Source organism: Trichoderma harzianum (assembly GCF_003025095.1).
Source record: "Trichoderma harzianum CBS 226.95 unplaced genomic scaffold M431scaffold_6, whole genome shotgun sequence".
NCBI classification, from domain to species: domain Eukaryota; kingdom Fungi; phylum Ascomycota; class Sordariomycetes; order Hypocreales; family Hypocreaceae; genus Trichoderma; species Trichoderma harzianum.
The window spans coordinates 1043154-1055637 of record NW_020209254.1 but is presented as its reverse complement, the minus strand read 5'-3'; the positions used below and the strand labels follow the sequence as shown (position 1 = coordinate 1055637).

The following is a 12484-nucleotide window of genomic DNA, read 5'->3' as shown; positions in this document are numbered from 1 at the left end:
ATGGCTCCAAAGCCTAAACTGTAAGATTATCATTCTTCCCGCCCCTGTCTAGTCTTTCCAGAGCCAGACACTGTTGTTAGCCTTTACATTACGGCCATCCCGAATTCCATTTCTATCGTACACCAGGGCATCATAGTCTAATCGCCGGGTTGAAAATGCCCCATCAATACCAAAAGAAGAGAGAACGTCAAACTGTTTCAAATCGATGAAGATTTACACCTTTAGAGAAGAAGGGTGCCGAACAGGGTGAAGGCCAGAGTCAGGCCAGACACGATGAATGGTGCCTTGTCCAGAGGACTATGGGAGAAGGAGCCAGCAGCGCTGTCGGATTCCGTCTCGGAGGCAGACCCGGATGTGCTGGTAGGAGAAGCCGTACCGCCCGTTACACTAGCCGTTGCGGTACCGCTATCAGCGGCGTTCTGAGAGCCATCGCCGCCAAGACCAGGACCGGAACCAGCACCCTTCTTCATGAACTTGTTGGCAGCTTCAGGCATTTCGGGGATCAGGCTGGGGTCGACATTCCAGGTAGAGTCCTTGGGCGGGCACTTGGCAGCGTGACTAGAGCTGGCAGCGCCGCCGGAACCGGTAGGAGTCGGGTTATCAGCCAAGGCACTCTTGAAAAGGTTGTACTCGTCCGACTTGGAGATGGAGTCACCCTTGATAGTGACAATTCCATAGTCGTTGTCCTCCTTGGAGTATTCGTACATGATGCCACCGGAGTAGACTTCGCTCATCTGCGAGCTCATCAGGGCAGACAGCTCCTCAAACTTGCGAGGGCGGTTCTTGATACAACCCCACTCGGACAAGCTGGGAAACATGTTAGCATTCTGTGAAAGAACAAAAGGGATAGTGCACATACAAGATAGGAATGCCGTAGTCGGTAAAATTCTTAACCTTTTGGTCCCAACCAGAGGTCTTGAAGTCGCTGTTGCACCAAGAGTAATCATTAAAGGCAAAGAAATCAGATCGCTCATCATCACTACCACAGTTCATGTACATGGCCGTCTGCATGCGGTTGGAGGAAACGTCGGCGGCGGAGTATCCAACGGGGACCTTGCGGAGTCCTCGAGAGTTGATGTAGTTCTTCATATCACGAGTGACAGCCTTGACATAGGGAGCAGACTTGTCAGTTCCAGGCTCGTCGTTGATGACCTCGTTGCCAGAGAAGAAGGCCAGCGTGTTGTCGTACTTGGCAAACATCTCAACAGTAGCAAAAACGCTCTGAAGATACATGGTGTTGTAGGAGGGTCCGGGCTTAAGACGGTTGATGGAGTAGCCTGGGTTGTTGACGTCAAGAACCAAGTAGATGCCGGCATCGGCGAGGGCGTTCATGCACTGGTCGTGATCCTTGGAGTTGTCGACAGCGTAAACACGAATGGTGTTGACGCCAAGGTCCTGGAAGTTCTTAATATCTCGGAGGCAGGTCTTGGGGTCAGCGAGAGGATCCTCGTTGGCCGCAGCACCACCAGGTTGGTAGTCAATACCACGGAGGTAGAAGCGCTTGCCATCAGCCCAGAAAGCTACAGAATTCAGTATGTCAGCAGTGTATTCTGGTCAAATGAATTATGCAATTTTACTAACCATTTCCAGAGGCCGAAACCGCGGGCAGCGAGGCCCTCTTGGATGGAGGGCTGTCCTTTGATGGGGTGGGAGAAGCCATGACGGCGCCGAGGCCGGCAACGGCTGAGAGAAGAGCGAGTCCCTTCATGGTGACGCCAATCGCTGATGGATGAATGGTGAAATGGCACAAATGGATAAATTGCCGGCAGATGAGCGCAGGCAAAACGTATGGATAGATGGATGAGTCTCTGTAAAGAGTGGAAGGGAGCTGAATCGAGTCGAGTCCGAGAATTATACGATAGATTGGCTAACGAAAAAGACGAAGAAGGGAAAGAAGGAAGAAGCGAAAAGACGCCGCAGTAACGAGAGAGAGCTGTGGAAAACGAGTGAAGAAAGAAGTTGGTTGGAAAGCTCTGGGCGGGAAGGAGAAGATGTTTCGGAAAGAAGAGGGAGGGAGGGAAGGGCAGGAAGAGAAAAGGGCAGCTGGAATGGAGGGCTAAATATTAATACCTACCACGAAAAATAGAAAACCACCACAACACCACAACCTGACGTGACTTGACTTGATTTGATTTGCTCCCCCATGCGTGACCCGACCCTGTACAAGGCAAGGTAAGGCCATTTCATTTAGCGGGCCCCCCGGAGCTGTCCATCACTGACTGATTGAGTCGGGGCACAAACATTCACCATCCCATTGACCACAGCTGGCGAGGCATCAAGCCGCCAGACGGGCCAAAGCTTCCAATGGCTGGCCCGCGAGTGTCGCACACGAGCCCACATGGAGACGAGGTGGATGATCCACCGACCGACCGACGCCACTACGACCTACGAAACCGCCAGCTCAAGCATGAAATGTAGGGAGAGAGACAAAGGAGGGCGAAGCTGCGAGGTTGGGATGGGCAGACAGTGTGAGACACTGCGCGGAGAGGCCCTGAACCAAGTTTTTTTTTTGTAACCTGCTCAAGTTACAGCCAATGCAGATCAGCTCAAGCTCAGCTGAAGCTTGGTAACAACAATTTATGCAGCTCATTCACAATGGGAAATCAGCAAAAGAAAAATAAACAAAAAAACTCAATTGGATTAAAGCTGAAGCTACTCCAGGATGGGATTGTCCATGCAGAGGCGATGCCAAAGTCTATTTGCGATGCCACCTCCTGCTATCTCTCGTATTACCCCGAACCCGCAGCCAATTGGCGACCTGAGCCGACCAAAGATTCGGTTAAACACGAGAGAAGAGGGCTGCGTCGATGCTTGGACGGGCATAGCCAAAGGTACGCGTTTGCATCCGGTGACATATACCGATCGTCATCGGTCCACCATGCCCCTTGGCCTAGATTCTTGATTTCTTGCTTGTACGCTTGTTTGTTTCTTTTAATAGCCTCTCGACTTTTTACCATGGACGCCTTATCTATCAATCGTTTCATCACGAGTCGAATATTCTCAGAATTGTCTACCGGGAGCTCGGCATCTATTACAATCAACCAACTCATCTCAATAAACATCAAAAGCCATCACAATCCAGAGTGGACCGTGACTCCATCTTGATAGGCCGCCGCTCTCGAAACTTGAAACTCGGTCGTCGTGTGTGGATGCTCCGAATAAAGCCTCCAAGGTTATTTGTTCCCGCACCACCCCTGCTAAAGGCCCCTCTCGCACGCACATCGAATCCACTCTCCACCGTCTGCTTCTCGAAGCCATACGGCTTGGATCTCCAGTGCAGAACGAAAATAGATACGAGTACAGTATGATCAGTCGCTTCATTAATACGGTTACTAGAAGCATAAAATAGACGGCGGTTTCGCGCTGCATGCTAATGCAGGTAAATGCACACATTGACTTAAAGTTCAAGGCTTTATCTACTTCCTCCAACCCATCGATACACTGAAAGCATCTTCAATATCGAATACACCAACAGGCTGCCCTATCGGAGCATCTCCAACTTCCTTCCGCCTCGGCTTGCCTCTTTCGTCCTCACCTTAAATTTTAGAATCAAGTCAAGCCTTTGTCAAGGTACCAAAAAAAATCCCGGAAGGATCAAATCCCTTCCACCAAGCGCCACCTTCACAGGGAATCTCCCTGCCCGCACAGATCCAAACCCACAAAAACCTTCTGATCTTCAGGGGCCATCACCATCTTTAGTTGTTTTGAACAAACGCTTGACACTTGTACATACTATCTAAAGTCATCACAGAAAGCTTGTTGGCTCAACGTTAATGCCGCTAAGCTTCACCGGCTTTTTTGAGACATTCTGAGGTGCGGAAATTTGAATCGGCGTGGCGATCTTGCTATGCTCGTCAGCTGCTTTCGCCTTGCGCCTTGATTTAATCTCCCATCGGATTCTCCTAGATAGAGTAGATGAAGCTTGGAATGTCAAAACGGGAAACCCCTGGCTATCATTTCCGGATACAAGAACTCTGCATTGTTGATGAAAATCTAGCGGAGTGTAAAGGGGAAGTTGTATTCACTGCCTCATGATCAAATCTTCAAGATGCAGATTATCATCTGTCAAGAACTTGACACTTACTCCGTCATTACATCACTCAGCAAGCGATAATCAACGCTTGTATGCCAAACCTAGATTGCTAGATTTACTCACTTTCAGGTCATTCAACCTCAGCATACCTAATCGTAGTGACAGCAGAGAACGTCAAAATAGAGGTCATAAAGTTCATATTCACATTCATCACCCCTTCCGCATCTATTCTTCCCAATCTCCAGCAACAAAAAGCTGAAGAAAAAAAAGAGTTCATAATCTTTAGATAGCATCAAACCGCTCTATCCGTCATTGTTTTTACCCAACAAAGCAATAACACTGCCCGCAAAAGCTCTACTCCCCAGGCACGCTGAAAATCTCCTCAATGCCAGTCCAAGCACCCTTTGCACGCTCTTCCCAGTAGCTGTCTTTGCCCGTCTTGATCCTCCACACCTCCTCTCCCTCTGGAGACTCTTCCGCCTTGACGAACCACCTCGGCTTGTGCTGCTCACCTCGCTCTTCCAAGACGCGGCGACGAGCTCGTTGTGCTTCCTCCAGTTTGACCTTCCAAATCTCGGCCTCGTCTAGATTGCCCTGCTCGGCGAGTCGCTGATCCTGACGCAATCTGCAGTCGGTTGGCGGCAGCTTGCCCTTCTCAATCTCTGTGATTTCGTTAAGCGAGGCTGCGAATGCCGTCATTCCATACGTCTGGGTAGGATTGTCCACCATTTTGCCGACGTGCCAAATCTCTTCGCCTCCTGATTTTCCAGGGCCGGCCGTCTTGAGTCCGTTAGTCCAGGTGCCGGTGAGTCCACTGCCCGTGTTGCCGCCATCTGGTCCAAACGTCTCCACATTGACATCTTCGGCTCTTCCACCAAACATGCCCTTGCTTCTAAACTCAACGGCTGCTTTGTGGCCGGTCGAGTCGTTGGTCACATTCATCGTTCCGACAGGCTCCACGTACTTTTCGCCCATGACCACGTTTCGCAAAAACATCGTGGCAATGTTCCACGAGTACAGCTCGTCAGATCCGTCTGACAGTCGCAGCACAACTCTTACACGACCATCAGTCGTAATCTCGGCACTTTTGCCCCAAAACTTCTGACCTGGGGCGGCAGATTGAGAGAGCGACCAACTGGCAGATTCAGCCTGCATTGCCAACTTGACAGGTCGATGCTGGACCTTCTCCACAAGCAAGCGGAAGCCGCCAGGGGTTTCCTTGTTCGAGCGCACCAATTCAAACGTCTCTCCCAGCAGAGGGTTAAACGGCTTGCGGATAGCTCGCTCCTTGGCACGACCACTGCTAAACTGTGAGACGGCAAAGGCGGTAACGTACAGCAGTCGCTCGGTTACCGATCCGCGCTTAGCAGCCTGGTCCAAAAGCTGCGCATATTCTAGCTGCTCTGCAATCTTCTGTAGCAGGGAGATGGGCTCGTTGGCGGAAACGGGCATGCTGATGGTGCTAAGATCTTTGCCAACATTCTTCCGAACAAACGCAATCAGACTAGGGGGCAAAACCATCGCAGGCGGTATCCCAGTTCTTCGGCCAACTGTGACGTCAAGAGGCAACGGAACAAGACTCTTTGGTTTGGCTGGAAACAGAGCGTTTGCGCCGCCACTGCGCACCTCCTCCTCTTCGACGGATGAAATAGATGAGTTGTCATGCGAAGAGGCATCATCAGCGTCTGACTCGTGCGGCTCATCGTCACTGGCATCAATCTTGACGACCCTAGTAGCATCTTCAGCGTCGAAGAACTCATCTCCTGTAGAGGTAGTATCCAAGCTCAGGCGAGAGGCGGCATCGGCAGACTTGGGCACCGGTATACGGCGTCGTTTGCTATTGTTAATGAGAATGGTGAATTCACTGACAACAGAATCGAGGTCGGCAAGCAAAGCCGCGCAATGATCCTGCAAAGATTTTTCCTCCTGGGTCGCCCCTTTAGACCTGCGCTTGTTCGCATCAGTGTGGTCTTCGATCGTCGCTGAATCCGGTCGCAGTGTCGGAGGGGTTGAGGCCGATACGGAGTTACTAGACTTGCGTTTCCAGAAGGACTTCTTCTCCGCTGCATCGCCACTTTCATCAATAGCACTCCCCGGTGGACCCAGGAAGTGGTGCGATGACGAAGACGTCGGTCTCGGTAGTGCCGCAACCTCCTTGGTTAGACGGCGCAGCGCATCACGAGTTCCAACAACGCGGCTCACCAGGGTTTCGACCTGCTGCCATTCAACCTCTTCATCGCGGCCTCCATGGTGGCCAGCAAGGTTGTCTTGCTGTAGAGTGCGGTTGTCAACCTGCAAGCCAAGCTTTGGCTGCTGCGGCTGGCTTTCAAGGCCTCTCGCCAATTTGCTCGCCTTTTCAAGAGCTCGAGCCCAATCTTGAAATTCCTTGTCGTTGGGCGCTTTGAGGTGCCATACTTCAGCACCGGAATCTATGCTAATTTCCCTTCTCCTCTCATCGGCAGCGATGGCAGCCAAGCTCAAGGGGATTGCTCCACGAAGAGCAGAAGAATTCCTGTTGTAGTAATAAGACAGGGTGCAAGTAGAGTAGTCGAGGGAAAAGAAGCGTCTAGCATAACCCTGTCCCTTCTTACGTCTTCTCTTTGAGAGCGTTCCAACATGGTAATTGGCCGGCATAGTTGCTTCGGATACAGTGCGCGCATGGCCCTTGCTCGGGTGGCTATGGAAGCTATCCACGGAGGCAGAGGGATCTCCCTCTCGGGTTGGCGGGCTGCCATGCATGCCCAAGCTGGTCTGGCTAGCATTCGGCATCTGCAAATTCGGGAGATGGTTGGCGCTCTGTGGAGCTGCACCGGTAGGATATGTCAGGACGACAAATGTGGCTGTCTTGGATGTTTGCTTAGAAAAGGTGTTGTCAAAAACCAGGCCATACATGCCCGTCTGCCCGAGGGGCACGTCGTAAGCCCCCATGGACACCTTGTCCGCCTCGCACTTCCCAAACCATTTTATCGATATAAAGCCCTTGCTGGAAAGGAGATCCTGCGCTGTGACATCTTTCTTGGCAAATCGGCTCGCTTTGCCCTCTGCAAGTTCTTGTGTTTGTGAGCTATTAGAGTCGAAACCGTCGCCGGCCGTGGAGGAGAGGCCCGTAGCACCGCTGCCGGGGTGTTTAACGATGCCGAAGTTTCTAGATGGTTTCACGGTCAATTAGGATTCACAGCAGAGTGCATTCGGCTCTCTGGAGCAGCAGCTACTCACATGGACTTTTTATGTGGTTGTACGCTCCAGGAGAGGGTGTTCCCCTCCTCGACCTTGACCCAGCGGACAATGTAGGACTACATGATTCGAGTCAGCCTTTTGCAGCTCCTTGCAGCCTCAGGAGGGAGGATTGAAAGGCCATACCCTGCTGTGGACCTCTAGTCTCTCTATGCCAGCCATTGCTCCTGAAATGTCTCCAGCAAAGGCTCCGGCGTCAGTTGTGTAGCAGAGGGTCGCGAAACAGGCTGCGTTGTTTAAAGCTCTTGTTCCATGGCAAAGCTCCCTGTATGTTCCAGATCTGCCGTCGGGTTCGTCGGTTGGGGCTCAGACAAAGGAGAAGCGAGCTGACTGAGCAGATAAGTGAGATGGTTTGTGGCTGGGAAGCGTCTTTAAGGGTGAGGTTTTGGGAGAGATGGAGCTGAAGCTCTGGACAGACCACGTTAACTGTCGGGCTGTCAACGTGTTTGGCTTAGCTGGTAGGTGCTGGCCGCCCACGGGGTTGTGGCTGGGGAGGTTTAGCAGCCGGGCGGGCGGGTCATGCAGTGGCTGAGTTCCAGGGTCCAATCCCGCTCCCTCGCGCTGTTTTGTTCAGAGCAGAGTTCAGTAAGCCCGTCGGTGACATACAAGTAATACAATATAGGCCCATACGATTGGAAGGTTGGCCGCCGTCAGCATCCAAGGCCTTGCTGGGTCTCTCTTTCTAATAAATGATCCGTGACATACCAGAGTCCGGCCCTTTCGGCGGCTGGACTCGGACGGCGAACACGCTGGGAAACGGAACAAGCGCGGCGATTTGAGGGATGGCGCAAGGCACGGCGGATGTATCCGAGCCGCCAGTTGGCAGTTGACCAATTTCGCGAGCGGACTCACGGCCATTATTTTTTCTTTGTCATCTGGGGATTGGAATAGCTTTTACCTGAGTCGTAGTTAGGCTTATGGTGACCTCTGCGTCAGTGGCACCACCACGGCGTCGACGGGTACCGAGGCCAGACCCTAGGAGGCAAAGTCAGGCCGACTTCATCCACGGAGGTTGCTTAACCTAGACTCCGACCGTGGAGAGACCAATAGGCCGGCAAGGCCGGAGCCGAGGATCGAGGACACGTGAGTGACAGCGGGTGGGAGTTTAAAGGCCCTGACCGAGCATAGATGTGTTTTGTGTGTATGCCGATGGTATATCCGGAGGTGGTCGGGTGTCCCGGTGGCTAACAGCCGGGGAGGACTATCGCAATCCAGAACTGCTCTCCAAGCCATCAGACGAAGATAAATCGGATACACAAGAACTCCACGCGATCAAAGTGTGGGTATGAGGGCATTTGGAATTCTCCATGACCAAAGGACAACCCACCAAATTTACTTTACTTTGAGAGAAAGGAAGTCATAGCATAGCAACACCTGTACTGAGCACCTCGAGTGCTACTTGAGTGGTCATCACGAGCTGCCATCAAGTTGTGCTACACCTCTACGCTTGCTAATAAACTGACAACGCAGTTGCCAGCTGCCGCCGACCGGAGAATTCCCCATAACCGATCCATTCACCTGAAACCGGTCATCTGTGCATTGCATTGCTTCGCCTCTACCAGATCGAGAACCTCGCATCTCCTGGTGATTCATCCGCACATGGCTTCCACGTTCTTCGTCTCCAGATGCAGACTATTGTTTGCAATAATCCCAGCCTTATCGATTAGCCCCGCCGCGACGGGTCTTTTGTCGGCGCCTTGAGCCCATTTGGCGCCCAAAATACGAAGGATGCAGCACTACCAACACCGCTGAAGCGCAGAGCCAGGGCCGCTAACTCGCCTCGAGCACAGGCGTCTGCACAGGCGTCTGCAGGCCCTGAGCCCAGCGCTTCCAAGGCTCTCTGGAACAATTGGGGCCTATCCACAAATGCTGTGGCGCGGTGCTTGGCCCTTCTGCTAGGCCGGGCTGGTCGTGTGGCATCTGCAGGCTAAAACCAACGTCGGGTAATGATTCGATGCTTCTCCTTTTCCCCAGTGGGTAGTCCGAAATCGAATCGCATCACCCATGAATCGCTTGCCTCGCTAGCACCATTTTCTTTGTGCTTTCTCCTCGTCTTTTTTTTTTGACTTGTTGTTTCGTGCCTTGCTTTTCCTTCTCCGCCCATCTGCGAGCTGTCTGCTGGCATCGACGTTCTCGTTTGGTCCCTTTCCTTTGCCAGCTCCTGCACGGCCCCTCCTTGCCCGTCTCCATCGCCATGACCCTTGTCTGATTCCAAAGCCTCATCTTACAGCCAGCCGTCGAAAATCGAATAGGCCCGTTTGGGTCTCCAATTGCTTGGATACGGCGAGCACCCCGGTCCTCTTACGCCTGAGCCTTCACGCGCGCATTTGTCTCTGCTACCCATTACTGTACACTCGCTTGGACTCGACGCAGAACATCGCTAGAGAGCCACGACAGCGTCATGACGGGGACTTTGAGCAAGCGCCAGCAGGCGCGTAATGAGGCGATTCTCCAGGATCTGGTACATTCCGTTCCAGGCAATGACCAGTGCGCCGACTGTCACGCGCGAAATCCATGTATGCATCTACTGTCTCCGTTCGCACATCTCGTACAACCTCTTGCTAACCGCGACCTGTGTTACAGCTTGGGCATCATGGAGCGTACGATATCCTTTCCTCAACGACGCTGCGGTTTGAGATGATAGATACTGACCTGTGCAATTACAGCTGGGAGTCTTCCTATGTATGCGCTGTGCTGCGATACATCGAAAACTAGGCACGCACATATCCAAAGTCAAGTCGCTAAGCATGGATGCATGGACGAATGAACAAGTTGACGTGAGCGAACACCGCCCCTTTGTACAATGTTGTGGATGTAGGAAACTTATCTGTTTTGGTCATAGAACATGCGAAAGGTCGGCAACACTACGTCGAACAAGATATACAACCCCGAGAACAAGACGGCATCGGTGCCTATTGACGTGGATGAAGCAGACTCGGCTATGGAGAGATTCATTCGGCAAAAATATATCAATACTGTCGCGGGCCAGGCTGGGAAGCTGAAAAAACCGCAGCTGGATGAAGGAACTCCACCACCGTTACCGCCCAAGAACTCCAAGTTTGGATTCAGATCGGCCTCGTCAATATTCCCACTGTCATCGCGGGCGAAGAAGGAGGCCAAGGCTGCCGCTGCGCAAGAGCTTGCGAATTCCAATTCTTCGGCTAACCATGGGAACCACGCAAACAAACAGTCCAAAGTTTTTGGAGCTTCTGTAGACTACGGCCAGGACGACACAGACAAGAAACTAGCGAGACTACGAGACATGGGCTTCCAGGACGACCATCGAAATGCAACTATTCTAAAGGGAGTCAACGGCAACTTGGAACGTGCCGTTGAGGCACTCGTTCGTCTTGGCGAAGGCGAGAGTAAATCACCAGGGCTCGGCGCGGCTGCTGAACGGACGCTGCGAGCTTCAAGGTCGCTGACGCCAGTAGGATCGAATCCCGTGGGTCTTAACCTAGGTTTGAGCGTGTCCCAGAAGGAAGCGACTCCAGAACGCCCAATTACGGCTTCAGCAGCGTCTACGAATCCGTTCGATATCTTCCCGCCTGCTCAGCCCCAGACGGCTCATTCCACCGGGACACTCCAGACCAACAATCCTTTTATAAACTCGACGAATCCCTATGGAACACCAGCACAACAGGCCAGCCTTGTCACCCAAGCGTTCCAGAATATGTCCCTGTCTCCGCAAGCTCAACCTCTTTTCCCCCATCATACTGGTGGAGTCATCTCGACGCCCCATCAGTACGCGATGTACTCTCAGTCGCAAGCTACTCCGTCAATGCCTCAGCAATATCAGAGCTTGAGCTTCCAGAATAGTATGACATACCCTCAACCTGCCGCACAGCCCATTGCGCCACAGCAGACGGGCTACAATCCATTCTTCACGCAGGCACCGGCCCAGCAGTTTCAGCAACAGGCACCTCAACAAAGCTTGTCGCTCAACACCAACCAGGCTGCGGCGTATGCGAACAATCCCTTTACGCGATCACCGACTAGGATATCGTCGCCTTCTCTCACCCAGATTCCAGAGCAGTCTCTGCCTACCATTTTCCAGGCCCCAACGCCACTGCAGCAACACCTGACTGGAACGAATCCCTTTTTGAACAATGGCGTGCAGCACCCCCAGCAAGTGACGCAGCAACAACCTCAGTTTTATGGACAGCAGCAGCAACCTCAGCTTTACGGACAGCAGCAGCAGCCTCAGTTTTATGGACAGCAGCAGCAACTACAGCAGCAACAGCAGCAGCAGCAGCAATATTATCAGCCTCAGCGTCAAGACAAGGCCTCCATCCTCGCGCTATATGGCCAGCCGCAAGCAGCACGTCCCACGGTCTCTGATCCCAACATACACGCACAAACGCCAACTATCCCAGAGGACAGACCCATGCCAATGCAGGCCATGCATTCTCCAGCAGCTCCAGCCCAGTCACCTCTGAGCGCGACACAGCCACTTGCAGGAAACAACAACCCGTTTATGAAGAGCGGACCTCCAGCAGTAGCTCCAGACCCCTTTGCCACGGATCGCAAGATTAGTAGAGAAAGCATGAACCTGGGTATGGATATGGCATGGACGAATGGACGGCACAGCCCCGATGCCTTTGCAAGCCTCAGCGCGAGACACGGTTAAACAGCTGGAGGAGTTAGATGTTGGTTGTGATTGGTTTTGATTTTGCTTGTTTTGTTTTGATTCCTATTTTCCTTTTTCTTTTACACCAGGCGCATATGCCAAAGCAGAGGGTTTGGCAAATTTGTTTATTATATATGCCTTGTGATGACTGGGCCTCAGAGGGTTATTAAAATCTATACCTGATAAGTCGTTTGGGTAGCGAGATGGATAAAGGGCCCATCTACCTAGGATGTAAGTAGTGGTCATAGCATACATGAATGTACATGGCAGACGGCCGAGAAGTCTGTGAATGTGAATACTTGTCTCTCTTGTCCTTGTTTGGTTGCAGTCACGGATCGATGAATGTAGAATCTAAGGGGTGGCTTTGGTGATGAATGCGTTCGTGGTGTCTCACGGTGTCTCATTGACTCATCGTTAGCAAACAGTGTTATTTCTGCCCAATACCACTTGAAGTTATGAAGCTTGAGCTCTCCTGTAACCTCGTGCTTCACTTAACCATACTCGTATGATTGAAACCACAGCGTCTGGACTGAATCAAGACATGAGGTGCACAGACGGTCGTACTCGGAGACACCTTGATACTGCAC

The 12484-nt window shown here is 52.1% G+C and overlaps 3 protein-coding genes across 3 annotated transcripts; 1 reads left to right on the top strand and 2 right to left on the bottom strand.

Moving 5' to 3' along the window:
* Nucleotides 1-221: 221 nt before the first annotated feature.
* Nucleotides 222-1708, bottom strand: M431DRAFT_85422 (glycoside hydrolase family 72 protein; the record flags this gene model as incomplete). The annotated part of the gene is made up of 3 exons (XM_024923556.1): nucleotides 222-807; nucleotides 860-1520; nucleotides 1582-1708. 3 exons carry the CDS (start codon nucleotides 1706-1708, stop codon nucleotides 222-224), a joined length of 1374 nt encoding a protein of 457 aa, XP_024774473.1.
* Nucleotides 1709-4387: 2679 nt separating this feature from the next.
* M431DRAFT_84607 (hypothetical protein) lies at nucleotides 4388-7429 on the bottom strand (the record flags this gene model as incomplete). The annotated part of the gene is made up of 3 exons (XM_024923452.1): nucleotides 4388-7178; nucleotides 7250-7326; nucleotides 7394-7429. 3 exons carry the CDS (start codon nucleotides 7427-7429, stop codon nucleotides 4388-4390), a joined length of 2904 nt encoding a protein of 967 aa, XP_024774472.1.
* Nucleotides 7430-9668: 2239 nt separating this feature from the next.
* On the top strand, nucleotides 9669-11897 carry M431DRAFT_84999 (hypothetical protein; the record flags this gene model as incomplete). The annotated part of the gene is made up of 4 exons (XM_024923502.1): nucleotides 9669-9783; nucleotides 9851-9867; nucleotides 9934-10044; nucleotides 10110-11897. 4 exons carry the CDS (start codon nucleotides 9669-9671, stop codon nucleotides 11895-11897), a joined length of 2031 nt encoding a protein of 676 aa, XP_024774471.1.
* Between the last annotated feature and the right edge of the window lie 587 nt (nucleotides 11898-12484).